This window comes from Crotalus tigris, unplaced genomic scaffold (assembly GCF_016545835.1).
Source record: "Crotalus tigris isolate CLP2741 ecotype Arizona unplaced genomic scaffold, ASM1654583v1 scf7180000017690.20705106771:4171800, whole genome shotgun sequence".
Taxonomy (NCBI): Eukaryota; Metazoa; Chordata; class Lepidosauria; order Squamata; family Viperidae; genus Crotalus; species Crotalus tigris.
Window position 1 is genome coordinate 1,941,876 of NW_024096569.1, and position 27,737 is coordinate 1,969,612.

General features: G+C 46.3%; 1 protein-coding gene across 2 annotated transcripts; it reads right to left on the bottom strand.

Moving 5' to 3' along the window:
• Positions 1–842: 842 nt before the first annotated feature.
• Positions 843–27,690, bottom strand: LOC120305737 (hydroperoxide isomerase ALOXE3-like). Of its 2 annotated transcripts, XM_039337990.1 has the most exons (15): positions 27,224–27,690; positions 25,334–25,464; positions 21,749–21,953; positions 19,891–19,975; positions 18,303–18,425; positions 16,199–16,302; positions 14,491–14,660; positions 13,230–13,373; positions 11,869–12,072; positions 11,008–11,094; positions 8,958–9,127; positions 6,034–6,155; positions 4,444–4,544; positions 3,026–3,196; positions 843–2,228 (listed from the first exon to the last, which is right to left on the bottom strand). In XM_039337990.1, the coding sequence occupies exons 1-15, from the start codon at positions 27,228–27,230 to the stop codon at positions 2,049–2,051; spliced, it is 2,004 nt and encodes a 667-aa protein (XP_039193924.1). In that variant the 5' UTR covers positions 27,231–27,690; the 3' UTR covers positions 843–2,048. The 2 variants fall into 2 exon arrangements, with proteins under 2 accessions (XP_039193924.1, XP_039193923.1); XM_039337989.1 differs by lacking the exon at positions 27,224–27,690 and having other exon boundaries at positions 25,334–25,790.
• Positions 27,691–27,737: the final 47 nt, after the last annotated feature.

The following is a 27,737-nucleotide window of genomic DNA, read 5'->3' on the forward strand; positions in this document are numbered from 1 at the left end:
TGTGAACGAGAGTCTGGCTAGACATAACAAGGCTAAACTCAGCCTGAGAATCAAAGTTATTGAGCCCAGAGCTGATAAAAAATATTGGCGGGCTGGAGAACTGGAGAGGAAGCCCGCGCACGCTTCAAGCTAATTGGGGAATGTGATTTGTGACTGTTAATTGGAGGAGGGAATCGTGCTTTGATATGACATGCCCAGGGGAGGGGAATTCAGTTTTTGGCTTCGATTATGTAAGTGCCGATATTATGCTACTCGAATTAAAGATTCTTTAAGGTAAACAATGCCTCAACATTCTTTGGAAGAGTTTCATCGGTCGGAAGCATGACACAGCAGGATTTTAATTCTGCAAGGGTATGTAGGAAGGGCCTCGGAAGAGGGATGAAAAGATGCTGCAAGGGAAGATAAGTTAGAGAAGAGACAGCTTAGCCCAGAGCTGTCTAATGGGTGGAGAAAGAGAAGAGAGTCTCCCTAAATGTCTATGGAGATTCCCGGTTATCCCAAAGGTGCAACTAGAATTTCTTGCTTCAAAGAAAAACAAGGTAATCCAGTTGCCTGGTGAAAAAGCACCTTTGGGTGAGTCTCCCTAATTTCTCGGGCTGCAAAAGACACCGTGGGGGAAGAATTACACTTCCAGATTTCTCAGATTTTTTTTTTTTTTTTGTCGACGTCGCTTTGCAATCCAGGAGAATTCACTTATCTGATTGTGTTTTTTCCCCCTCTGGTCTACCTGCTCAAAGGTAGACAGATTCCATCTACAAGAGAAACGAGTTTAGTTTTGTTTTGTTTTATTCTCAATGCTCTCTCCTTTCAGGCCCTGAAGTGGAAGCCGTCTCACATCCTCGTCTGAAATAATCCCATTTTAATAGATTCCACAAAAGGCGTTTTTACATATTTCATAGCGCCGAGATGGCCCCGGGGACACCCGGTCATTACAAGAATAAAAACAGGCGACTGAGCAGGAAAAAAGAAATTAAAGGGATTTCTTCTCTCCTTCTTTCCCACTGTTGAAGGAGGATGCAAAAAAAAAAATAGGAACAAAACAGCTCATAATTTTTTTCCCCCCAATTGGATCTTTTTATAGGTTACTTTTTCCAGTTGTAGCTCTTAGGCCAGAGGTAGGCAACCTTGGCTCTTTTACGACACGTGGACTTCAACTCCCAGAATTCCTGAGTCAGCTATGCTGGCTCAGGAATTCTGGGAGTTGAACTACATGAGTCATAAAAGAGCCAAGGTTGCCTACCCCTGTCTTAGGCCAATGTGTGTGTTGGCACTGGCCCCTTTAAGATGGGTGGACTTCAACTCCCAGAATTCCCCAGCAGGAATTCTGGGACTTGAAGTCCACCTATCTTAAAATGGCCACGGTTCGGAAACACTTGGATGAATGTAAATATGCAGATATCAAGGCAATGTGGAATATAATTGCCCACGGATGTTGATGCTTCTTGCTATTTATGACTATTAAACTACTGTTTCTAGTCCTCATGACCTAAACTTTGGAACTACCAGGCGATAATTGAACAACATGCAAAAAAAAGTGAATCGGTCTGGTTGAGTTTCTAGAACATTCCTTTCTGCAATGGATACATTTTCCTTCCTTATTCAGGAGAATTTTTGGTCTAGGGTTTCCTGCCTGAGCAGGGGGTTGGACTAGATGACCTCCAAGGTCCCTTCCAACTAGTATTATTATTATTATTATTATTGATCATCGCACAGTCAGCCAGATGTTCAGACTGGATTTGGCATTTTGTCTACCTATCGAGTCCTTACCCAGGACCTGGGATAGGCAGAGGTGGATGTTTGATAGTATTACAGGTATTATTATTATTATTGGGTTTCTTGCATACACCAGCCCATCCTTCCCACCTTGCAATGTCTCATCTAAAATAGCTGAATATCCCTCAACCCTGCTAGTCTTCTTCTAATCTAAAATTCTCCTAATTTTTTTTTTTTTTGGGCAGAAAAGCAGATTTTTTTTCCTCCAATGTTATCAAAAGGTTATCGAATTAAAATATCATCTTCTGCGGAGTCAGGCGGTGTGACTCGACCCGTTAAATGGAGACGCTGTTCTGGATCAGCGAAGGGTCAAGATAGCGATAAGCAATGGGCAAAGGTTGATTTCTTTCCTCGATTTCTTCAGAAATTACCGCCAGGCGTTTCTGGAAACAAGAGATGAGTTTTTGGGGCATCTCCTCGGTGAAATATTTTTCGGGGTACTGGCCCAAAGGTCTCTGGAAGAGAAGACGATGGAGAACGTCACCTACGGAGGTGCAATCTTCAAACATGCTATCCACGGGCTAAACTGTGGTTAACAACCGCAGTAACTCAGCCTTGCCCCCGCACGCTCAGTTGCAAACATTGGAGTCACACAATGCTCTAGCTTTGTGTCTCGGTGTTAAGACCACTTTACAAGGCCTTGGTAAGGCCACACCTGGAATACGGCATCTAGTCTTGGTCAACCCGGTGTAAAAAAGATGCTGAGACTCTAGGACAGTGGTTCTCAACCTGTGGGTCGGGACCCCATTTGGGGTCGAACGACCATTTCACGGGGGTCGCCAAACAACGCAGTCCGCCATTTTTCCCCCCTTTTCCTTAGCTGTGCTACTCCCTTTTATTCTATTGGCTTTTGAAAGCCAATAGAAGAGACTCTCTTGAATAGAGTCTCATTCTATTGGCTTTCCAAAGCCAATAGGAATTGTCCAGGCTGCCTCTGCCCTGCTGAGCCCGCCAAAAGTCCCATTCTGCAAACGGTGCTGCACCAGTTGAGTAGTCCTTGACTTACGACCAGCTGAGTAGTCCTCGACTTACAACCGGTTGGGGGTCGCGGCACTAAAAAGGTTGAGAACCACTGCTCTAGAAAGAGTGCAGAGAAGAGCAACAAAGAGGGGACTGGAAGCTAAAACATACAAGGAACGGTTGGTGGAATTGAGTATGGGATCAGAGGACCTCAACTCTACCCCTTTAGGAATAAGGTCATCATTCTATTTGCTCCTCTGTCTCTGTTAGCACCTTCTGACTCTTCACTTACCAGGTCTCCTGGCTCGTAGCTGACGATGGACAGCAGTGACAACAAGGCACAAGTGGAGTTGACTTCAGGAAAGGTCTCCAAAATGCTTTTCAGGGAGGCTGTGCCTTTGACTTTGGGAGGAGGCTGCCTCAAAGTGGCTGGCGTGTTGGGCATCCATGCCGCAAAGTCAAACTGTCCCAAGACACAAGGAACCCAAAATTAGAAGTTCTACAAAAGATACAACAGTATCTTGGCTGTGTGTCCAGCCAATGGAGAAGATCTAAGGCAGGAATGGGGAAACTCAACCTGAAGGATAAGGTTGTCCCCAAGGAGACCAGCAGCAGTAGAAAGCCATCAAACTCAGGTTGAAAGGGGAGGTTAGACCCAAGGAAACCAAAATGAGAAGTTCTCCAGAAGTTACAACAGTATCTTGGCTGTGTGTCCAGCCAATGGAAAAGACCTAAGGCAGGAATGGGGGAACTTAACGTGAAGGATAAGGTTGTCCCCAAGGAGACCAGCAGCAGTAGAAAGCCATCAAACTAAGGTTGAAAGGGGAGGTTAGACCCAAGGAAACCAAAATGAGAAGTTCTCCAGAAGTTACAACAGTATCTTGGCTGTGTGTCCAGCCAATGGAGAAGACCTAAAGCAGGAATGGGGCAACTCAACCTGAAGGATAAGGTTGTCCCCAAGGAGACCAAGCAGTAGAAAGCCATCAAACTAAGTTTGAAAGGCAAGAGTAGACCCAAGGAAACCAAAATTAGGTGTTCCACAGAAAGTAGGGCAGTATCTTAGTGGTGTGTCCAGTAAACGGAGAAGATCTAAGGCAGGAACTGGGGAACTCAACGTGAAGATCAAGGTTGTCCCCAAGGGGATCAGAAGCAGGAAGCCATCAAAGTAAGGCTCGAAGCCAAGGTTGGACCAAAACCAGCAGTTTGGAAGACATTAATTCAAGGCTATGTCATCTTTAGAATGCAAATTTGCGGTCACACCCAGCCCTTGGCCATCGAGAGCTCTCAGAAGAAGAGCTTGAAAACTGTGTTTTGTCAGACAAGTTTTTTTGGATTCTTGTCCACACAAGAACCCTGAGGCCCAGTTTGAGTGTATTGTGTGTTCTAAGACAGTCAAAGGCAATGTTGTGATGACTCCTCACAAATGTCCTGGAAGGGGACGTAGAAAAGCAGACACACTTCTTTCTCGTCTTCCTATTTCAGGAGATGTTGAAGGACATCCTCCAGCAGTGGCTGTAACTTTAAGACGTGTGGACTTCAACTCCCAGGATTCTCCAGCCAGCCAGCTAGGCCTGGCTGGCTGGAGAATCCTGGGAGTTGAAGTCCACCTGTCAGAAAGTTCCCAAGTCTTGCGAATCTTACTTAATCCCACGGCAAAGGATGAAAATTAGAAAAAAAAGACACCCCTCACTTGACGAAGGACTCTCCTACCTGTCCACTATTGACCGCTGAATGTCGGGCAGAGCAGTTGAAGATGACCATGGTCAGGAACTTGCTCAGCTGAGCTTTGCTTTCCAAGGTGGATGGGACACCTGTTGGAGGGTGGACAGGATGATGGGCATTGTTCAAAGAAGTTACATTGATAGGAAGACACGTGGCCCTTGTCATAGAAGTTGGGACTCATCAGATATACATAACCAGGTGACACTCTATGGAAGCGTTCCTCAACCTCAGACAATTTAAGAAGTGTGGACTTCAACTCCCAGAATTCCCCAGCTGGGCTGGAGAATTCTGGGAGTTGAAGTCCACATCTCTTAAATTTACCTGGAATTAATCTGGAATTAAGGAGAAACTTCCTGGCGGTGAGGACAATTAACCAGTGGAACTTTTGCTTCCAGAAATCGTGGGCGCTCCATCATTGGAGGTTTTTAAGAAGAGACCAGACCGTCACTTGTCTGAGATGGTATAGGTTCTCCTGCTTGAGCAGGAGGCTGGACTAGAAGACCTCCAAGGTCCCTTCCAACTCTTCTCTTCTCTTCTCTTCTATATTCCATTCCATCTTTTATTCTACTCTACTCTACTCTACTCTACTCTACTCTACTCTACTCTACTCTACTCTATTCTATTCTATATTCCATTCTATATTCTATTCTATTCTATTCTATTCTATTCTATTCTATTCTATTCTATTCTATTCTATTCTATTCTATTCTATTCTATTCTATTCTACTCTACTCTACTCTATTCTATTCTATATTCCATTCCATATTCTATTCTATTCTATTCTATTCTATTCTATTCTATTCTATTCTATTCTATTCTATTCTACTCTACTCTACTCTATTCTATTCTATATTCTATGCTACTCTACTCTACTCTACTCTACTCTACTCTACTCTACTCTACTCTACTCTACTCTACTCTACTCTACTCTACTCTACTCTATTCTATTCTCATTCTATTCTACCGAGGTAGCGAAACACTGCTCCTTGGGGCTCAAATAACATCTGCTGAATCCCAATCCTGCAATGAACAGTTCCTGATGGTCAAGGTAGTTGAAAACACCACACAAGATCCACACCCACACATTGTAAATAGAGATGATTCCCCTCACTTGGAGGTGAGAGGATGGAAATCTCGTAAAACGTCGCATATGGGGACATAATGTCCTGTAACATCTGCACCTCTGAGAACGTCAAGGATGGTGGACCGTATAGCCTATTCTGCCAGGTGTCAAAACAAGGGATGTATTATTCAGTTTGGCTTGTCCGTGTAATTTCCACTTCTCTAGAAAACCAGGTATTTGGGTAGAGGAGAGAAGGGAAGCACCAAACTGTGGTGGACCTATCACAAAAGTCTTTTTTTTTTTTAGCGGAAGGCAACCAGAGCATCAATGTTGACAGTGCACCTTCTTCCACCAGACCGTTATTTGGTCTGCTCCACAGAGGACCGTTCTGGAACCCAACCCAGTTGAGATGGTGTGGAAGAACCCAACTTGGTTCCCTCCATTTGGATTTGACCTTCTAGCTGAGGAATTCAGATGTTCCTCAAGAGCTGGACTAGCATGGTGGCAAATATTACCTGAAGATTCCCTACTCAGGAAAGCTTCGGTGAAGATCTCGTGAATCCAGGCTTGTAGCTCAGGATCCGCCTTCACGGCGTCGTCTGATCGGTAGTAGATGTCCACGATACCGGAGACAAATCTGAAAATGACCGCAGCACAATGGAGTTATTGGTGATCCTAAATCCCACGGGTCTACGACGACCGCCCGAAGAACGGAAAACCGTACAGACGTATCCCTGCAACTTTGGGCTATGGAGAAGCTCGGTTGGTGACATTCTGTCCTCTGAGGACGTTGCAAAGAAAGGGGAGACTTCCAGAGGGATGGGAGATCCACGAGATCCAAAAATCCTGAAGGAGGCATCTGCCAGAGTTCTTCAAGAATGGTCATTGCTCAAGAGACCTTTTGACCACACTAAGTGGAGATTCCTAGATCATCCAGGTCATGGTTGTCCCAAAGCTGCTTTTCCAAGAAGCAACTGGACTCTTGCTTTTTCCGTGAAGACCTTTCGCTTATCATCTAAGGAGCTTCTTCACATTCTGAAGAACCGATCCCCTTTGCGCTGAAGAACTGAAGAAGCTTCTTGGGTGAGAGGCGAGACGTCTTCAAGGAAAAACCAAGGAAGTCCAGTTGCCTTTGGGATTTCTGACCTCACACACACAAACACACACACAAAACCAGTATCTGAATTCTTCTAAACAAGCGGAGACTGCTGAGGGAATGGGGAAGAGCACTACAAGTCCAAGAATTTGGAAGGAGGCATCTGAGATACCTTTCCAGGAACCAGTATCTGAACGTCTTCTAAACCAGGGCTTTTCAACCAGTGGTACGGGTACCACCTGTGGTCCATTGGCACCTGGCAGGTGGTACGCGACCATCCTAGAAAAGGGGTAGCGGGGGAGGGGAATGAGCTGAACCGGTGGCAGCACCGCACAAGCCTGAGCGAGAGACGGCTGGAGCTGCAGGGCTGTCAGGGTTCAGCGGAGGCGCCAGGATCAGCGCCAGGCTCCAGCTGGAGCTCAGCGCTGATCCTGGCGCTTCTGCTGAGCCCTGAAGAAGCACCAATCAGCTGGAAGGCAGCACCGATCCTGGCGCTTCTGCTGAGCCCAGAAGAAGCGCCAATCGGCTGGAATGTTGCAGCCTCTCCAGGGTCTTGTGATTTCCATTCAGATGCTTGTGCAACCGATTCATATTTATGACGGTCACAGTGTCCCAGGGTCATGGGAAGGGACCAAAACCTGCTGCAACCACCCAGCAGACGGGGGGAATAAAAACCAAACACCCCCCCACCCCACCCCCGCCGCCAATCCTGGACAGAAATGCTCACAACAATGAAAACCTCGGACAGGAGGAAGAGCGCAGCCGGGCGGGCAGGCAGGCGTCTTGCTCGGCTGTGGCTTGGGGGGGGCACTTTTTTCAGTGCCATTGTAACTTCGAACGGTCACTAAGTGAACTGTTGTAAGTCGAGGACTACCTGTACTTTATCACTTTTTTTCCTTTTTTTGGGTCCAGTTTTGGACACCTTGCTAGGCGACTGGTGGTACTCGGATGTTGCCATATCCTAAAAGTGGTTGTTGTTGTTGTTAATCGTGTCCGACCCATCGCGACCCCATGGACAACGTTCCTCCAGGTCTTCCTATCCTCTACCATCTTCTGGAGTCCATTTAAGTTCACACCTACTGCTTCAGGGACTCCATCCAGCCATCTCATTCTCTGTCGTCCCCTTCTTCTATTGCCCTCAATCTTTCCCAGCATTGGCCCTTCTCCAGTGAGTCCTTCCTTCTCATTAGGTGGCCAAAGTATTTGAGTTTCAACTTCAGGATCTGGCCTTCTAAAGAGCAGTCGGGGTTGATCTCTTCTAGGACTGACCGGTTTGAACGCCTTGCAGTCCAAGGGACTCGCAGGAGTCTTCTCCAGCAACATAGTTCAAAGGCCTCAATTCTTTGGCGCTCAGCCTTTCTTATGGTCCAACTTTCACAACCATACATTGCAACTGGGAAAACCATGGCCTGGACTATACGCACTTTTGTTGGCAGGGTGATGTCTCTGCTTTTTAGTATGCTGTCTAGATTTGCCATAGCTTTCCTCCCCAGGAGCAAGCGTCTTTTAATTTCTTGGCTGCAGCCCCCACCTGAGGTGATCTTTGAGCCCAGAAAAATAAAATCTGTCACTACCTCCATTTCTTCCCCATCTATTTGCCAGGAATTGAGAGGGCCGGATGCCATGATTTTGGTTTTCTTAATGTTGAGTTTGAAGCCAACTTTTGCACTCTCCTTCTTCACCCGCATCAAGAGGCTCTTTAGTTCCTCTTCACTTTCTGCCATTAGCGTGGTATCATCTGCATATCTTCTAAAAGTGGTACAGTGGGTGAAAAGGTTGAAAAGCCCTGTTCCAAACTAGCGGAGACTGCTCAGGGAATGGGGAACAGCACCACGAGGCCAAAAATTCTGAAGGGGGCATCTGAGATACCTTTCCAGGAGCCAGTATCTGAAAGACTTCTAAACTGGTTTTATCTGTTTGGATCATTTAGCTTGACGGGTGTTTTCTTAATTCTCAGCTTTGCTAATTAAAGAGGGGAATGAAGTTCTGGCTCCAAGGAATCCATTCGGCTGAGTTTGCCGAAGCACATCTGGAAAACGGAGACGTGACTTCAGACGTCCACAATTTATACCTTCCACCCTCCACCCCAAATCCTTGGGGAACAATGTTTGATTTCCTTCCGCTAGGATCAGCCTCGTCTTTCTTTCCCGTTTCTTCCCTAGGAGCCTGTGAGACAAAGGTCTGGTGGAGCTCAAACGGCTTTGATTAAGACGGGCTACGCAGCGTTACAAGTAGTTGTAGCCACACACGGGTGTCTGTACTTCTTTTCAGCGAGGTCAGATCCACGTTTGGCCCTCCCAAAGAGAGAGCCCACCAAAACACAATTACCCAAAGCTCACTCACTTCTCGATGGCGGTCCAAATCTTCATCCCATCATCCCGATAGTAGAAGTTGGGCAGGTTGGAGACCCCTCTTTCTTCAAGGTCATCGGGGAGGCAGAGGGACGTGTAGTTGGAGAGTTCTACCCCTTTGGCTAGCAGTTTCAACATGCCATCGCGACCGGTAGCTGTGGCCTGGAAAATGAGAGATAGGAGGTCAACTGCTGTGAACACCGATTTCTCTTCTCGGGGAAGCTGAAGAAGATCCATCAACTGGCATCAGTGGGACCGGTTGACTTGGGAGCCACCTACTGGGTCCTCTGTCTTCCCATGAGGAGGTAATAGTAATAGTAGTAAAGTTGGAAGGGACCTTGGAGGTCATCTAGTCCAACCCCCTGCTCAGGCAGGAAACCCTACACCATTTTGGACAAATGGCTGTCCAGTCTCTTCTTAAAAACTTCCAGTGTTGGAGTCTGGATCCTTCAGTGCTAGTGATAGAAATTGAGGGAACCCATCCCTTGGAGCAGATGGTGAAGAACATCTGCCCAGTAACTGTTGGTGGGTTTCCAATTTCTGCTTCTAGACCAAAGGTAGGCAACCTTGGCTCTTTTATGACTCGTGGACTTCAACTCCCAGAATTCCTGAGCCAGCATGGCTCAGCTTGGAAACCTCTCCCTTATCCCCTCACTGTGGTTGGCTCAGGAATTCTGGGAGTTGAAGTCCACGAGTCATGAGGGGGCCATCGTTCCCCCATGCTGGCTCAGGAATTCTGGGAGTTGGTCCATGAGTCATAAAAGAGCCAAGGTTTCCTACCCCTGTTCTAGATTCTCACTGAGATCTTCTAAATTGTCTGTTGGTTCCTTGGCTACATTTTTGATCTGTTCGAACAGGGGGTCTCCAAAGTTGGCAACTTTAAGACATGTGGACTTTAACTCCCAGAATCCTTGAGCCAGCATGGCTGGCTAAGGAATTCTGGGAGTTGAGGTCCACAAAGCTGCCCAGTTTGGAGACCCCTGAATTAGAAGGTCCTGGTTTTCAGCTAATTCTGTATCACCCACTACTTTTAGTAGAGTCGTATTTCTACATCTCCCTAATTAAGAAGTGTTTTGTAGACCAGTGTTTCTCAACTGAAGCAACTTTAAGGCGTGTGGACTCCAACTCCCAGAATTCTCCAGCCAGTAAGGTGGACTGGGGAATTCTGGGAGTTTGAAACCCACACGCTTTAGTTGCTAAGGTTGAGAAACGCTGGCTTGAAGGACCATGTAGAGCAGGGGTCTTCCAACTTGGCCCTTTGATGAATTGTGGACTTCAACTCCCAGAATTCCTCAGCCAGGCACCCTGGCTGAGGAATTCTGGGAGTAGAAGTCCACAAGTCATAAAAGGGGTCCTAGTTCCCTCACGCTGGCTGAGGTATTCTAGGAGTTGAAGCCCGCAAGTCATAAAAGGATCCTAGTTCCCTCACACTGGCTGAGGAATTCTGGGAATTGAAGTCCACAAGTCATAAAAGGGCCAAGTTTGAAGACCCCTGCTTGTGGATTTGAACTCCCAGAATTCCTCAGCCAGGCACGCTGGCTGAGGAATTCTGGGATTTGAAGTCTACAAATCATAAAAGGGCCAAGTTTGAAGACCCCTGCTTGTGGATTTGAACTCCCAGAATTCCTCAGCCAGGCACGCTGGCTGAGGAATTCTGGGAGTTGAAGTCTACAAATCATAAAAGGGACATAGTTCCCTCACGCTGGCTGAGGAATGCTGGGAGTTGGTCCACAAGTCATCAAAGGGACATAGTTCCCTCACACTGACTGAGGAATGCTGGGAATTGAAGTCCACAAGTCATCAAAGGGCCATGTTTGAAGACCCCTGACGTAGAGAAATGGTGGCGAATGTTAAACACTCTCAAACGAATCCTATTTCAAATTGAGAAAACAAGCCTCAATAAAACCAGGATTGGTTGGTTTGGCAGCCCCTAGAATGTGCGCGTGTGAAGTTGTGTTCTCTGGCTGAACTCTTGATGTAGACTCAGCAGGCCAAAACTTTTCTGTTGTCAAAAATATCTCTTTGTTTTGAAGATTTCTTACCTTATCGAAGATCCCGCCCGGCTGGATGAGATTGGTCCGGGCAAGTGTATTAATATGGAGGGTGTAACGAGTATGGGGTATCAGGAGCTAAAATAAAGAAAAGAGGGACGGAGGGAGGGAGGGAGGGAGGGAGGGAGGAAGGAAGGAAGGAAGGAAGGAAGGAAGGAAGGAAGGAAGGAAGGAAGAAGGGGAAATGGGAGAAAGGGAGGACAATAGAAAAGAAGGGAGGGAGGAAGGAAGGAAGGAGAGAGAGAAAAAAGGGAGGATGGGAGAAAGGGAGGACAATAGAAAAGGAAGGGGAGGGAGGGAGGGAGAAAGGAAGGAAGGAGAGAAAGAGAAGGGGGGATGGGAGAAAGGGAGGACAATAGAAAAGGAAGGGGAGGGAGGGAGGGAGAAAGGAAGGAAGGAGAGAAAGAGAAGGGAGGATGGGAGAAAGAGAGGACAACAGAAAAGGAAGGAAGAAAGGCAGGAAGGCAGGAAGGAAGGAAGGGAGAGAGGGAGGGAGGGAGGGAGGGAGAGAGGGATACTGGTTAAACTTCACCAGGGAATATAATTTGGGGAATTTTGAGAGTTGATGTTTCCCCATCTTAAAGGGGCCAAGTTAAAAAAAAAATAGCGCTGCAGACCCCAAAGGTGTTGATAAGGTCCCCCTAGCTCTGGGATCCGAGAGTCCCTGGCTTTCCAAGACCTCCATGGTCACCTTCCCAGGTTGGCTTTGAAGGCCACCAACCCATCTTCAGAAGCTAACTCTCAACGTGGCCTCAGAACAAATCGGTCGATCCCTCCAGATTATCTCTGGGAACCCCCAACAAGTGCACAAGGCCCAGGACAGGCGGGCCCCCTCCTTCTCCAGACAATTACCTTGTAGATAGGGTGGCACATCGGGAGCTGCCGAAGAGTCGCCATGGCGTAGACCTCGCAGTGGAAGTGGGCTTCCAGAAGGTGGGTGATGACCTCGTGGACGTGGAAGTTGGCCATTCGCACCCAGATCTTGGCTAGCGTCCAGTCCCACTTACGGTCGGTGGGCAGGAAGATGGGGCTTTCCAGGCTGTGGGTCTGGCTCAGCTGGGAAGAGGGGAGAGAAACGGGATTTCAGCACATTCAGCCTCACTCAACAGCTCCTCTCGACCCAAATGGTGTCCAATTGTCTAGGAACAGAGGGCAGACAGTACTGCCTTCCACCACTGATGTTGTTACCTAGTTGGGTCATGAAACGTCTGCAAGGAAACAGCCAAGCACAGAGAGCACCGAGGACCCCACAGTCCTCCTCCTCCTTCTCCTTTTCCCTCTATCCATTCTTCCTTCCTTCCTTCCTTCCTTCCTTCCTTCCTTCCTTCCTTCCTTCCTTCCTTCCTTCCTTCTTCCTCAGAGAGCACCAAGGACCCCACAGTCCTTAAGCACAGAATTCTGGGCATTCAAGTCCACCTGTCTTAAACATGGAATTCTGGGAGTTGGTCCACCTATCTTAAGAATGGAATCCCGGGAATTGGAGTCCACCTGTCTTAAACATGGAATTCTGGGAGTTGAAGTCCACCTATCTTAAACATGGAATTTAGGGCCTTGAAGTTCACCTATCAAGAATGGAATTCTGGGAGTTGAAATCCACCTAACTTAAACATGGAATTTTGGGACTTGAAGTCCACCTATCTTAAGAATGGAATCCTGGGAGTTGAAGTCCACCTATCAAGAATGGGATTTTGGGAGTTGAAGTCCATCTATCTTAAACATGGAATTTAGGGCCTTGAAGTCCACCTATCTTAAGAATGGAATTCTGGGAGTTGAAGTCCACCAGTCTTAAACATGGAGTTCTGGGAATTGAAGTCCACCTATCTTAAACATGGAGTTCTGGGAGTTGAAGTCCACCTGTCTTAAGCATGGAATCCTGGGGGTTGAAGTTCACCTATCAAGAATGGAATTCTGGGAGTTGAAGTCCACCTATCTTAAACATGGAATTTTGGGACTTGAAGTCCACCTATCTTAAGAATGGAATCCTGGGAGTTGAAGTCCACCTATCAAGAATGGGATTTTGGGAGTTGAAGTCCACCTATCTTAAACATGGAGTTCTGGGAGTTGAAGTCCACCTATCTTCAACATAGAGTTCTGGGAGCTGAAGACCGGAAATTTCAAGCGTGGACTTTTAGGGCATGAAGACCAGCTCTCTCCACCCACCTTCCCGGGGCCAAGGTGGGCCAAGGCTGAGAAACCACGATCAACCCTGTTACCTGGATAGCCATCGGCATCATCTGCTCCTCCGAGTTGAGGTACAACAGGCAAATGGGGGCTGCCAGATACTGGTGCTTCCCGTTCAGTTTGCACGTCGGGATGTCCTCCAGGATCTTGTAGTCGGCAATGAAGATGGTTCCCTTCTGAATAGGAGAGAGAGATGAAGAAAGACGGGTGTGAATTCAGCCTAGATCTGCAACTCTGGAAAATCCAGATTTTCCAGTTGGGACCTGAAGGATGCCAGATCTCCTCTTTGCATCCATCAGAGGAGACCAATCCACCGTCGTTCCCATGTTAGAAAGGGTGGGAAGAGCACGGAAGAACCTGTTTGGGGTCCTACCATGAATTGGTGGCTCAAGCAAGATTTTGAAGGCCCGTCTCTCCAATTCGGATCCGATCCGAGTTCCGATTTACTCATCCTACAACTCAGATCTTTAGCAGGAGACCTCCTGGGGAGGTTGGACCCCTCCCACAAGCTACAAATATTCTCCATTATTGAATTCAGAATTAGAATAACAAGAGTTGGAAGGGACCTTGTCGGTCATCCAGTCCAGGGGTCTTCCAACTTGGCCCTTTGATGACTGGTGGACTTCAACTCCCAGAATTCCTCAGCCAGGCATGCTGGCTGAGGAATTCTGGGAGTTGAAGTCCGCCAGTCTTAAAGTGACTGAGGAATTCTGGGAGTTGAAGTCCACCAGCCTTAAAGTGACTGAGGAATTATGGGAGTTGAAGTCCCCAGTCTTAAAGTGACTGAGGAATTCTGGGAGTTGAAGTCCCCAAGTCTTAAAGTGACTGAGGAATTCTGGGAGTTGAAGTCCCCAGTCTTAAAGTGACTGAGGAATTCTGGGAGTTGAAGTCCCCAAGTCTTAAAGTGACTGAGGAATTCTGGGAGTTGAAATCCCCAAGTCTTAAAATGAGTGAGGAATTCTGGGAGTTGAAGTCCACCAGTCTTAAAGTGACTGAGGAATTCTGGGAGTTGAAGTCCCCAAGTCTTAAAGTGACTGAGGAATTCTGGGAGTTGAAGTCCACCAGTCTTAAAGTGACTGAGGAATTCTGGGAGATGAAGTCCACCAGCCTTAAAGTGACTGAGGAATTCTGGGAGATGAAGTCCATACGTCTTCAAGTGGCCAAGTTTGAAGACCCCTGCCTTACACCATGGATCCTTGGAAGGTTCTCCAGGGACCCAAGGAACGTCCAAGTCCCTCAAATGGTCCATCTTCTCCAACCCAACCGATGGGTCTTCTTAGTTCTAGGGCTTACCTTCAGTTCTTCTTCAAGGGTGGATTTCCCCAAGATACCAATGACCATCTCATCTGTCACCGGGAAGTTTTTCGGGATCTGGGTGCACTTCCGAAGCAGGACGGGGTTGACCCCATTCAGGAACTGGTAGCCGAAGAAGTCGTCATCCATCCAGTGGTCCATGACGTATTCTGGATTTACAGAAAGGCTTCTTAGAGAAGGCTGGGGGGGCCACATGGCCAAGGCTAGATATGGAGGCATTGAAGAAGGAAACAGAGGGAAGGGTAGGATAGGACAGGCTCCAAAACTCTCATCACACGACTGGGGCCTAGTCCTCGACTTACGACGGTTCGTTTAGTGATGGTTTGAAGTTACAACGGCTGTGAAAAAAAGGGACTCGGGACCGGTTTTCCCGCTTGGCGACCGTCGCACCATCTCACACAATCACAGGATCAAAATTCAGGCGCTTGGCAACCGACTCGTATTTATGACGGTCGCAGCATCCCAGACGGTCGCCTGATCTGCTTTTGCGACCTTCCGAATGGCAAAGTCAGCGGGGGGGGGGGGAAGCCGGATTCACTTAATGACAGTCACGTCATCTGCTTTTACGACCTTCCGACTGGCAAAGTAAGCGGGGAGAGCTGGATTCGCGTAACGACGGTCGCGTGATCCGTTTTTGAGACCTTCCAATCGGCAAAAGTCAGCGGGGGGGGGGGGGGGTGAAGCCGGATTCACTTAGACAGTATTACTAGCTTAACAGCTGCAATGATTAACAACATTGGCTTAGGGGGCTTAGGAAGAGCAAAAAAAAAAAAAAAAAAAGAGCGGGAAGTGAGGAGTAAAAAGCATGATGGAAGTGCATAAAATGGAATGTGGAGCGGAGAAAATAGGAGAGGAAAAAGCAATTCTCTTCCTCTCTTTCTTTTCTAAACTCCTGGCGTGAGCCAATAAATTGAAATAAATATTGGGAATATAGCAGAGGAAAAGAAAAACGTTTGTGCCTCTTTCATCTATAGCTACAGTATTTATCTTTCATCTCTCTCTCTCTTTCTCTCCATCTCTCCTCATCCATCTCTCTCTCTCTCCACCCACCCCTCTCTTTCTAATCTCTCTCCATTTCTCCATCTCTCTCTCTCCATCCACCCCTCTATTTAATCTCTCTCTATCTCTCCATTTCTCCATCTCTCTTACCCCTCTCTCCATCCACCCCTTTATCTAATATCTCTCTCTCTCTATTTCCATCTCTCTCTCTTTCTCCATCTCTCCTCATCCATCTCTCTCTCTCTCTCTCCATCCACCCTTCTCTTTCTAATCTCTCTCTCCATTTCTCCATCTCTCTCTCTCCATCCACCCCTCTGTCTAATCTCTCTCTATCTCTCCATTTCTCCATCTCTCTTATTCCTCTCTCCATCCACCTCTTTATCTAATATTTCTCTCTCTCTCCATTTCCATCTCTCTCTCTTTCTCCATCTCTCTCCTCATCCATCCCTCTCGCTCCATCCATCCCTCTCTATCTAATCTCTCTCTCTCCATTTCTCCATCTCTCTCATCCATCTCTCTTTCTCCATCCACCCCTCTTCATCTAATCTCTCTCTCTCTCTCTCTCTCTCTCCTTGTCTCTGTCTGTCTGTCTGTCTGTCTGTCTGTCTGTCTGTCTGTCTCTCTCTCTCGTCCATCTGACCTGCCTATTCTGCCTGGTTCTGGACCGCTTGGCAAAGGGGAGACCCACCTGTGACGGGAGTTTTGTGAAACCAGAAGATTTTGCGCATATCGTCCAGACTCTCCCACGACTCCGCCAGGTTGGAGAAGCCCTTCAGCCTCAGTTCGATCTCCCTGCGAGGAAGGACCGGAAGGGGGGATGAGCGGATGAGGGCGAGAACCCCCAGGATGCCCATCGATTAAACAGACTCTCTCTCCCTCTCTCATCTATCATGCATCCAGTCTCTCTCTCTCTCATCTACTCTGCCTGTCTGCCTCTCTCTCTCTCTCTCTCTCTCTCTTCTATCTATCTATCTATCTATCTATCTATCTATCTATCTATCTATCTATCATTTGTCTATCATCTATCTATCTCTATTATCTCTCTCTCTCTCTATCTATCTATCTATCTATCTATCTATCATCTCTCTCTCTCTATCTCTATCTCTCTCACACATCTATCTATCTATCTATCATCTATTTATCTATCCATCTATCTCTATTATCTATCATCTATCTATATTATCTCTCTCTCTCTCTCTTTCTCTCTCTATCATCTGTCTATCATCTATCTATCTATCTATCTATCTATCTATCTATCTATATCTCTCTATCATCTATCTCTCTATCATCTGTCTGTCTATCTATCTATCTATCTATCATCTATCTATCTATCTATCATCTATCTATCATCTCTCTCTATCTATCTATCTATCTCTCTATCATCTATCTATCTATCATCTGTCTGTCTATCTATCTATATATCATCTGTCTATCTATCTATCTATCTATCATCTCTCTATCTATCATCTATCTATCTATCTATCTATCTATCTATCTATCATCTATCTCTATTATCTCTCTCTCGATCTCTATCAATCTCTCTCAATCTCTCTCTCTATCATCTATCTGTTGTCTATCTCTATAACTTTCTCTCGATCTCTCTATCATTTATCAATCTATACCTATCTCTCTCTATATATATGTATCATCTATCTTTCTCTCTCTATCATCTTCTGTCTGTCTATCATGTTTTATATCTATCTATCTATCATCTGTCTATCATCTATCTATCTCTATTATCTCTCTCTCTCTCTCTCTATCTATCATCTATCTATCTATCTCTATCTCTCTCACACATCTATCTATCTATCATCTATTTATCTATCTATCTATCTCTATTATCTATCATCTATCTATATTATCTCTCTCTTTCTCTATCATCTGTCTATCATCTATCTATCTATCTATCTATCACCTCTCTATCTATCATCTCTCTCTCTCTATCTATCTCTCTATCATCTATCTATCATCTATCTATCTATCATCTGTCTATCTATCTATCTATCTATCTATCTATCATCTCTCTATCTATCTATCATCTATCTATCTATCTATCTATCTATATCTCTCTATCATCTATCTATCATCTGTCTATCTATCTATCATCTATCTATCTATCATCTCTCTATCTCTCTATCTCTCTATCTATCTATCTATCTAATCTATCTATATCTATCATCTATCTATTTATCTGTCTCCATCATCTATCTATCTATCATCTATCTATCTCTATTATCTCTCTCTTGATCTCTATCAATCTCTCTATCAATCTCTCTCTCTATCATCTATTTGTTGCCTATCTCTATAACTTTCTCTCGATCTCTCTATCATTTATCAATCTATATCTATCCTCTATATATATATATGTATCATCTATCTTTTTCTCTCTCTCTATCATCTTCTGTCTGTCTATCATGTTTTATATCTATCTATCTATCTATCTATCTATCTATCTATCTATCTATCTATCTATCTATCTATCTATCTATCTCTATCAAATTTATATGCTGCCCATCGCACCATTCAAGGAGACTCTGGGTGGCTTACAGTGCAATTCAAAAGAGAGATATAAAAACAATTACAAATATAAAAAGAACAGACTAAGATGACAAAAGATTAAACACAGAAGAAAGGACCCCCGGGTCAGCGGGGAGCAGCGGTGGGGCCTTCTCTGTCCCTGCCCCAATTCCAGGGGTGCAATTAGTGGACGTGACGCCAACATCGCAATCCCACCGACAACGCGGCAGCTGAAGCTGTAAACCGGATCCTGACCCGCAACCTCCGTTACTCACGACTTGAGGGTGCGCATGGCAAAGAAGGTGGTTTTGCTGAGCGAATACTTTGAGTTTGAATGCAGGTCGTCGGTGGTGTGGGCGTCCACGCATCTCGGCCAGCCCGGGGCATAGTTCTTCCAGCTGTTGTGAGAAAATGCAGCCCAAAAGATCATTTTTTAACAGACAAACACATACACACACGCACATATACAGAAAAAGACTATGGAACTCCTTGCTACATGACACAAGAGGTGCAAAGATTATTGTTGGAAGTGAATTCAGTCTCCCGTTTGTCAGCTTTGGATGTGCAGCTCCAGATGTGAGTTCCCCATTCCAAGCCCCCTTTGTACTACACACACACAAACACACACAGGCACACACAAATACACAGACATACAGACAAACATGCACACAGAAATACACAAACTCACAGTCATAGACACAGGCACACAAACAGCACTGAAACACACCTACACATTGTCACAGACAAACATGCACACACAGGCACGCAGATACAGACCCACAAGCATGCACACACTGACCCACACACACACAAAGAGACCCACAGATACTGTCACGCAAACACGCACACCCAACCTACAGATACAGACAGACAACCACGCACCCACCGACCCACACAAACACAACAGACACTCAAAACACACAGACCCACAGACACAAGAAGGCACACACAGACACCCCCCCCCCCAAAGGCACAAAGGCACAAATGTGTGCACGCAGCCCCTCACAAACGCACAGACACAAAGAAGGCCCAGGCACCCAGATAAACGCACGCACACACAAGAAACACACAAGACACACAATAGATTATATTCAGAATAAATATGGGACTAAAAAGTTCCATCTAGTTTATGAGTAAATTTTAGAGTATTATTATTATTATTAATAGTTTATTATAGTAGAATTTTTATTAGTTTTATTATTATTTTTAGTATTGGTATTATTAACAATTTGGATGTTTTATTGTTTAATAATATTGACTTTTTTATATTATTACGTTTATTTTTAATTTGTTTATACCTATGTTAAAGGGGAGTTAAAGCGCATTATGGACTTGGTTATTTATATAGTTGGTTAGTGTTAGTTAGAGTTTGATTATTATATTTGTAACCCTGTACTCAGCTCTGGGAAGTGGGGGAGGGAGAGGGGGGGTTTAGGGTGGGTGGGTTTTGGGGTGTATACTGTAATTTTAATAAAACTTTTCAATAATAATAAAAAAAGAAACACACAGACACAGACGCACAAAGCTGCACACACACACACACACACACACACACACACACACTCCATTCTGTCCGATCACACTTGTTTCAGATCACAACCTTCGTTCTTCCAGGTGAAGGAGATGCAACTTTGTGGGGGGGGGTCCCCCTAATTCAGCCTCAAAGGGGGAGAAATTGAATTGGAAGGCAACCGTTCCCCGTTTGCAGAAATCTAGCCGCTCAAGCCAATGGCCGTTTCTTCCCCAGAATACTATTTTTCTGGGTCTTTCTTCGACGCCCTCGGTTTCTGGGGTTCAGGGGAGCCGGTTTGGGGGTCCTGGGGGGGCTCCAGAGAGAGAGGAGGGAGGGGTTGCCTTGCTCACCCGTAGCTTTCCTGCCGTTTGGCCAGCTCTTTCTTGCGATGCTCCAGCAGAGAAGGGCTCCCCGCATCATCTTCCCTCGTTTTGGCTGCAGGGAAGGAGAACCGAAGGCCAGTTGGGGGGGCTCAGAGTGTGGAAATTGCCCCCCAAAAAACTCAGGATGAGTTAACGCCCGAGGCCCCGGCCTTTCCTGATGAAGCAGGGTGGCTGTGGAGTGCTGGAGACTCGTGGCATGCTCAGAGGCACTGTTCCAACCCGTTCCGCCTGTTCCAATCTTTCAGACCTAAGATCTCCAGCCTGGCACACACTGCTATCCCAGATATAGCTAATCCCCAGAGAGCAAGGGTGCTGGGGATGCTGGTTATTGCAGTACCGGGCCTCTGGGTGCCTTTATCTAACGCAGGGGTTCTCCACCTGTGGGTCGCGACCCCGTTTGGGGTCGAACGACCATTTCACGGGGGTCGCCCAACAATGCAGTCCGCCATTCCCCCCCCCCCTTTTCCTTAGCTGTGCTGCTCCCTTTGATTCTATTGGCTTTTGAAAGCCAATAGAAGAGACTCTCTTGAATAGAGTCTAATTCTATTGGCTTTCCAAAGCCAATAGGAATTGTCCAGGCTGTCTCTGCCCTGCCGAGCCCGCCAAAAGTCCCATTCTGCAAACGGTGCTGCACCCGTTGAGTAGTCCTCGACTTACGACCGGTTGAGTAGTCCTCGACTTACGACCGGTTGGGGGGTCGCGGCATTAAAAAGGTTGAGAACCACTGCTCTAATGCTCTTTCCTCCCCGTATTTTTCCCCAAAACATCAACCCTGTGAGGTGGGTTGGGCCGAGAGGAAGGGACTGGCCCAAGGTCACCCAGAAGGGTTTCGCGCCTAAGGCGCGACTCGAACTCACAGCCTCCTGGTGGTTGGGCCAAAGTCACCCAGCTGGCTTTCATGCTTAAGGTGGAACTAGAACTCCCAGATTCCTGGAGATTGGCCCAAAGTCATCCAGCTGGCTTTCAGGGCAAAAGCAGAACTAGAACTCCCTGTCTCCTTGTGATTGATTCAAAGTCACCCAACTAGATTTCATGCCTAAGGTGGGACTAGAACTCACTGTCTCCTGGTGATTGGCCCGAAGTCACCCAGCTGGTTTTCATGGCTAAGGCGGAACTAGAACTCACCGTATCCTCGTGATTGGCTCAAAGACACCTAACCAGCTTTCATGCTTAGGCTGGAACTAGAATTCCCAGGCTCCTGGAGATTGGCCCAAAGTCATGGCAAAAGTAGAATTACAACTCCTTGTTTCCCGGTGACTGATTGAAAGTCACCCCTATAGCTTTCCTGGCTAAGGCGGAACTAGAACTCCCCAATTCCTGGTGATTGGCCCGAAGATACCCAGCCGGCTTTCATGGTGAAGGCGGAACTAGAACTCACCATCTCCTCGTGATTGGCTCAAAGACACCTAACCAGCTTTCATGCTTAGGCTGGAACTAGAACTCCCAGGCTCCTGGAGATTGGCCCAAAGTCATGGCAAAAGTAGAACTACAACTCCTTGTCTCCCGGTGACTGATGGAAAGTCACCCCTATAGCTTTCCTGGCTAAGGCGGGACTAGAACTCCCTGTCTCCTGGTGATTGGCCCAAAGTCCCCCACCCGGCTTTCCTGGCTAAGGCGGAACTAGAACTCCCCGTCCCTGGTGTCAAGGCGAACAAATTAACCTCTAGTTACACCATGCCATCTGCTGCCGTATCTTGAAGACCCCCTCTGTGGGGGTGACCCACCCAGCTGGGTCTGGGGCCAAGGGGCTGGCTCACCTGCCTTCTCCCCTCCCTCCCTCCCTCCCAGGTAAGGGGGCGGGGCGTAAAGGCGGAAGTGCGCCTACCTGTCCCTTCGCGCAGATTCAGGGAGCAGTAGCCCTCCAGCCACTGATAGGAGGGGAAGTGGTAGGTCTCCCCGCGGGGCGCCTTCACCCTGACGTAGCTGCAGAACCAGTTGTCCTTGGGGAAGAACAGGTAAGGCTCCTTGTGCAGGCGGATCAGGATGATGGGTCCCAGGTCCTTCTCACAGGGCACCTCGTATTCGTCCACCTGGAGACGGGAGAGAGAAACCCCCATCCCCAAAACCGGCTTTAAACAAGGTGGGATAAAGAGACAGCCAAGCTGGAACAAAGGGGAAACTTACACTGACCACGAGGACAATTAACCGGTGGAACAGCTCGCCACTGGAAACTGTGGGCGCGCCAGGGCTGGAGGGTTGTTTTTTTTATTATTATTTTTTGTTTTAAAGAATGAGGAGATTGCACAGCCATCGGTCTGACGTGGTTGAGGGTCTCCAGCTTGGGCGGTGGGGGGGTGAGCTAGAAGACCTCCGAGGTCCCTTTCAGCTCTGTTATTCTGTTATTTAACCAGTGGAACAGCTCACCACCAGATGTTGTGGGTGAGCCTTCCTCTCTAGGAAAGGCAATTGAAGTACTTGTCTGCTCCGGATGGAGATGAATAGGTTGCGTTTGTGTTTGATTTTGTCATCCCCCCCGTTGTGAGATTCTGCAATGTTTGCAATTTTGCAACAGAATCTGTCTGTTTGTCTCTCTTTTTCTCTTTCTCTCTCTCTTTCTTTCATTCTCTCTCTCTCTTTTTTTCTCTCTTTCTCTCTCTCTCTCTCTCTCTCTTTCTTTCTCTTTCTCTTTTTTCTTTCTCTCTCTTCCCTTTTTATTTCTCTCTCCTTCTCTCTCCCTCTTTTTTCTTTCTCTTTCTCTCCCTTTTTTCTCTCTTTATTTTTTCCTTCTCTCTCTTTTTATTTTTTCTTTCTTTCTCTTTCTCTTTCTCTTTCTCTGCCTCTGCCTTTCTTTTTTCTTTCTCTCTCTCTTTTTTCTTTCTCTCCCTCTCTTGCTCACTCTTTTTTCTCTTTATTGTTTTCTATCTTTCTCTCTCTCCCTCCCTCTTTTTTCTTTCTCTCTTGTTCTCTTTCTTTCTCTCTCCTTTTTCTTTTTTCTCTCTTTCTCTCTTTCCTTCTCCATTTTTTCTTTCTCTTTCTCTCCCTTTTTTCTTTCTCTCTCTTTCTCTCTCTTTTTTCTCTATTTTTTTCTCTCTCTCCCTTTCTTTTTTCTTTCTCTCTCTCACTCTTTTTTCTTTCTCTTTCTCTTTCTCTCTCTCACTCTTTTTTCTTTTTTCTTTCTTTCTCTCGCTCTCTTTCTTTTTTCTTTCTCTCTCTATTTTTTTCTTTCTCTCTTTCTCTTTCTCTCTCCCTCTCTCTCTCCTTTTTTTTGCTCAATGCTGTCTGAGGCTGCCTAAGCAACTCCTTGCAGTTTTCTTGGCAAGGATTTTTTTTTTTTTTCAGAAATGGCTTGTGTCATTGCCACCTTTCTAGGGCGGAGAGAAGGTGGCTGGCACAAGATCGCCCAGCTGGCTTCAACTGCCCAAGGCGGGACTAGAACTCCCAATCTCCCAATCTCTAGACGGGTGCCTTCAGCACTACACCAAACCGGTTCGCTCAGTCTTGTACAAAACAATTAAGAGGGTTGGTTTAAGTGGCCCGATCCACTTAGCGTAATCCTAAACACCCCTGCGTGCGCGAGAAAGCCGGGACGACATGCAAAGTTCCCTCCCCCTCTTACAAAAGTAGAAGCCTCTATCCGCAGGCAATCTGCCTCCGCCTCCATGAAGATTTGGCAACTTTTAATTAAGCATCAGGAAATTACAAGGCACCCCCCTCCCCCCAAAAAATATTGGCCAGTTTTTTCTCCCTAACAGAAGAGGTTGAAATGAGGGGGTCCCTGGTGCTGTCTGAGCTGGGGGCTTTTCTTGCAGACATTTCAAGACCCAGCTAGGGAACGTCATCAGCGCTAGAAGGGAGTATGGGAGGAGGATGAGGAGGAAGAGGAGGAGAAGGAGGAGGAGGAGGAGGAAGAGGAGGAGGAGGAGGACTGTGCAGTCCTTGGTGCTCTCTGAGCTGGGTGCTTTCCTTGCAGACGTTTCATGACCCAGCTAGGGAACGTCATCAGAGCTAGAAGGGAGTGTGAGAACAGGGGGAGGAGGAGGAGGAGGAGGAGGAGGAGGAGGAGGAGGAGGAGGAGGAGGAGGAGGAGGAGGAGGAGGAGGAGGAGGAGGAGGAGGTTTTGTTGAAGATGTTTCATGACCCAGCTAGGTGACATCAGCAGCGCTAGAAGGCGGGGGGGGGGGATTTCCTCTCTGTTTCTATACAAGTGGTTTGCCACTACCAGCTCCAACAAACGATCACACAGTACACAAAAGCTCAATCCAGCAACTGTCAAGAAGAAACCAACGCTCCCATCCAAACTGACAGGGCAAGCCCCTCGTGTATAAACAGAGAGCAAACCCATCTCCCTTCCAGCCCTGATGATGTTTCCTAGTCTGGTCATGAAACGTCTGCAAGAAAACCTCCCCAGTTCAGAGAGCATCTAATACCTCACAGTCCTCCTCCTCCTCCTCCTCCTCCTCCTCCTAGAATAGAAGAGAGCTGGAAGGGACCTTGGAGGTCTTCTAGTCCAGCCCCCTGCTCAAGCAGGAGAACCTATACCGTCTCAGACAGGTGATTGTCTAGCCTCTTCTTAAAAACCTCCAGGGATGCTGCACCCACGATTTCTGGTGGCCAGCTGTTCCACTGGTTGATTGTCCTCACTGTCAGGAAGTTTCTCCTTAATTCCAGGTTGCTTCTCTCCTTGGTCAGTTTCCAACCATGGTTTCTCGTCCTGCCTTTTGGGGCTCTGGAGAATACGTTGACCCCCCTCTTCTTTGGGGCAGCCCCTCAAATACTGGAATGCTGCTAACATGTCTCCTCCTCCTCCTCCTCCTCCTCCTCCTCCTCTCCACACACCCAACTCCCTTCCAGCTCTGATGACGTTCCCTAGTTGGGTCATGAAATGTCTGCAAGAAAAAACCCCCAGCTCAGAGAGCACCAAGGACCCCACAGTCCTCCTCCTCCTCTTTCTCCTTCTTCTCCTTCTCCTCCTCCTCCCTCTTGCACTGATGATGTTCCCTAGTTGGGTCATGAAACGTCTGCAAGGAAAACCCCCCAGCTCAGAGAGCACCAAGGACCCCACAGTCCTTCCCCTTCTCTTCCTCCTCCTCCTCCTCCTCCTCCTCCTCCTCCTCCTCCTCCTCCTCCTCCTCCTCCTCCTCCTCCTCCTTCTCCTCCTCCTCCTCCTCCTCCTCCTCCCACACTCCCTTCTAGCACTGATCACATTCCCTAGCTGGGTCACGAAACGTCTGTAAGAAATCCCCCCAGCTCCGAGAGCACCAAGGACCCCACAGTCCTCCTCCCCCTTCCTCTTCTCTGCAAACCCCTCTCCCTTCTACCCCTGATGACGTCCCCTAGTCTGGTCACGAAACGTCTTGCCGGGGAAACCACGCATTCCCCTCTCCAGCTCCCAGAGCAACAAAGACCTCACCCCTTGCCCATGGCAGAACCCCTTCCGAATCCCCCTCCTCGCCGGGGTCCCACTACTCACAGCTCCCGGGACGAAATCTCTGCCCAGCTTGTCCAGACGCTGCTTGGCGCTTTCGGACCGCTCGCCCACCAGGGTGATGGAGATGCTGCTGTAGGTGCCCGCTAGGATCATGTCGCCGGTGGCCACGGAGACTTTGTACGTCGCCATTCGGGAAGCCGGGAGAAAGAGAGAGAGAGAGAGCTCAGAACGCAGCCGGGGAAGGAAGGATTCTGGCGAGCCAGTGCCTCGAACGGGCTGGGACATGTAGACCAGCTCCTCCCAGGTGTGCCACAAACACCTGCTGCAAAGAAATTAGCCACGTCGCCCAGGCCTTGGGCAAGACATGGGACCAGTCCCTGGTTTTGAAGTGGCCAAGATCTGAACTGGCTAGTTTGGCTTCAAAAAAAAGACAGCACTGGAAAATAGAATAGAAAATATGGAATGGAATAGAATAGAATAGAATAGAATAGAATAGAATAGAATAGAATAGAATAGAATAGAAAATATGGAATGGAATGGAATGGAATAGAATGGAATAGAATAGAATATGGAATAGAATAGAATAGAAAATATGGAATGGAATGGAATGGAATAGAATGGAATAGAATAGAATATGGAATGGAATAGAATAGAATATGGAATGGAATGGAATAGAATAGAATAGAATAGAATAGAATAGAATAGAATAGAATTCAATTCATAATGGAATAGAATAGAATAGGAATTCAGAATAGAATAGAATAGAATTCAGAACAGAATAGGAATTCATAATAGAACAGAATAGAATGGAATAGAATTCAAAATAGAATATAGAATGGAATGGAATGGAATATGATAGAAATTAGAATAGGAATAGAAATAGAAATAGAATAGAATAGAATAGAATAGAATAAGGAACAGAATAGAATAAGGAGTAGAATAAGGAATAGAATAGAATGGAATGGAATGGAATAGAATAGAATAGAATATTGGAATAGAGTACAAAATACAGAATAGAATAGAATAGAATAATAAGAAATAGAATAGAATAGAAAATACAGAATAGAATAGAATAATAAGAAATAGAATAGAATAGAAAATACAGAATAGAATAATAAAAGAATAGAATAGAAAATACAGAATAGAATAGAATAATAAGAAATAGAATAGAATGGAATAAAAAATACAAAATAGAATAACAAAATAGAATAGAAAATACAGAATAGAATAGAATAGAATAGAATAATAAGAAATAGAATAGAATAGAAAATACAGAATAGAATAGAATAATAAGAAATAGAATAGAATAGAAAATACAGAATAGAATAGAATAATAAGAAATAGAATAGAATAGAAAATACAGAATAGAATAATAAAAGAATAGAATAGAAAATACAGAATAGAATAGAATAGAATAGAATAGAATAGAATAGAATAGAAAATACAGAATAGAATAGAATAATAAGAAATAGAATAGAATGGAATAGAAAATACAGAATAGAATAATAAAATAGAATAGAAAATACAGAATAGAATAGAATAATAAGAAATAGGGTAAAATAGAATAGAATAGAAAATACAGAATAGAATAGAATAGAATAGAATAGAATAGAATAAAATAAAATAGAATAGAATAGAATAATAAGAAATAGAATAAAACAGAATCTGGGAAAGACCTTGGGGGTTTTCTAGTCCAGCCCCCTGTTCAGGCAAGCAAACTTATATCCTATCCTATCCTACTTTCCTACTGCTCTGCAAGGCCCCAATTTAGAGCTTCTGTTCTCGCCCATCTTATCCTTGAGCAAGCATCAAACACCAGCCAGTCTGGCACCAGAAAGAGGTGTGGACAGACATGAGGGGTCTGCCAGCCCTGTAATTGCCCCGACCCAAATCCACTGACCTTCTTGGGACCCTTCCAGTGAACCAACCTACCCATCATCCAGGCAGGGCCCTCCGTCTGGGAAGCGCAGACGGCTTCGGGCTGGGAGATCAAAGCCCCGTGGACCTTTCCCCGGAGTTACGAAGGAAAGCAGACTTATTTGGAGAGCAATTAGATTTCACTTTGAATTTTCTTTTCTTTTTTGCCGGTCGAAAAATCGATCACACAGAAGCGGAACTCTGCTTTTCAACTCGGGTTCTGGGTCAGAATAGACCTTGGAGGTCATCTACTCTGACCCCCTGCCTCAAGCAGGAGACCCCGTACCATTTCAGGCAAGTGGCTGTGCAATCTCTTCATAAAAGCCTCCAGTGTTGGGAGAAGCACCCGCCACTTCTGGTGGCCAGCCGTTCCACTGGTTAATTGTCCTCTCTGTCAGTAAGTTTCTGCTTAATTCCAGGTTGCTTCTCTCCTTGAGCGGTTTCCATCTGTTGCTTCTTGTCCTGCCTTCTGGTGCTCTGGAGAATAAGTTGACCCCCCCCTCTTCTTTGGGGCAGCCCCTCATATATT

Bases quoted from the DNA above. Each gene is read 5' to 3' on its own strand.
- LOC120305737 (XM_039337989.1), bottom strand. From the start codon at position 25,576: ATGTCCCAGCCCGTTCGAGGCACTGGCTCGCCAGAATCCTTCCTTCCC. The intron at 4,545-6,033 runs GTAATATTTGCC...ACCCTCCAACAG, and splicing joins CCTGAGTAGGGAATCTTCAG to GTGTCCCATCCACCTTGGAA. The intron at 2,229-3,025 runs GTAAGTGAAGAG...CTTCTCTTCCAG, and splicing joins GCTACGAGCCAGGAGACCTG to AGACCTTTGGGCCAGTACCC.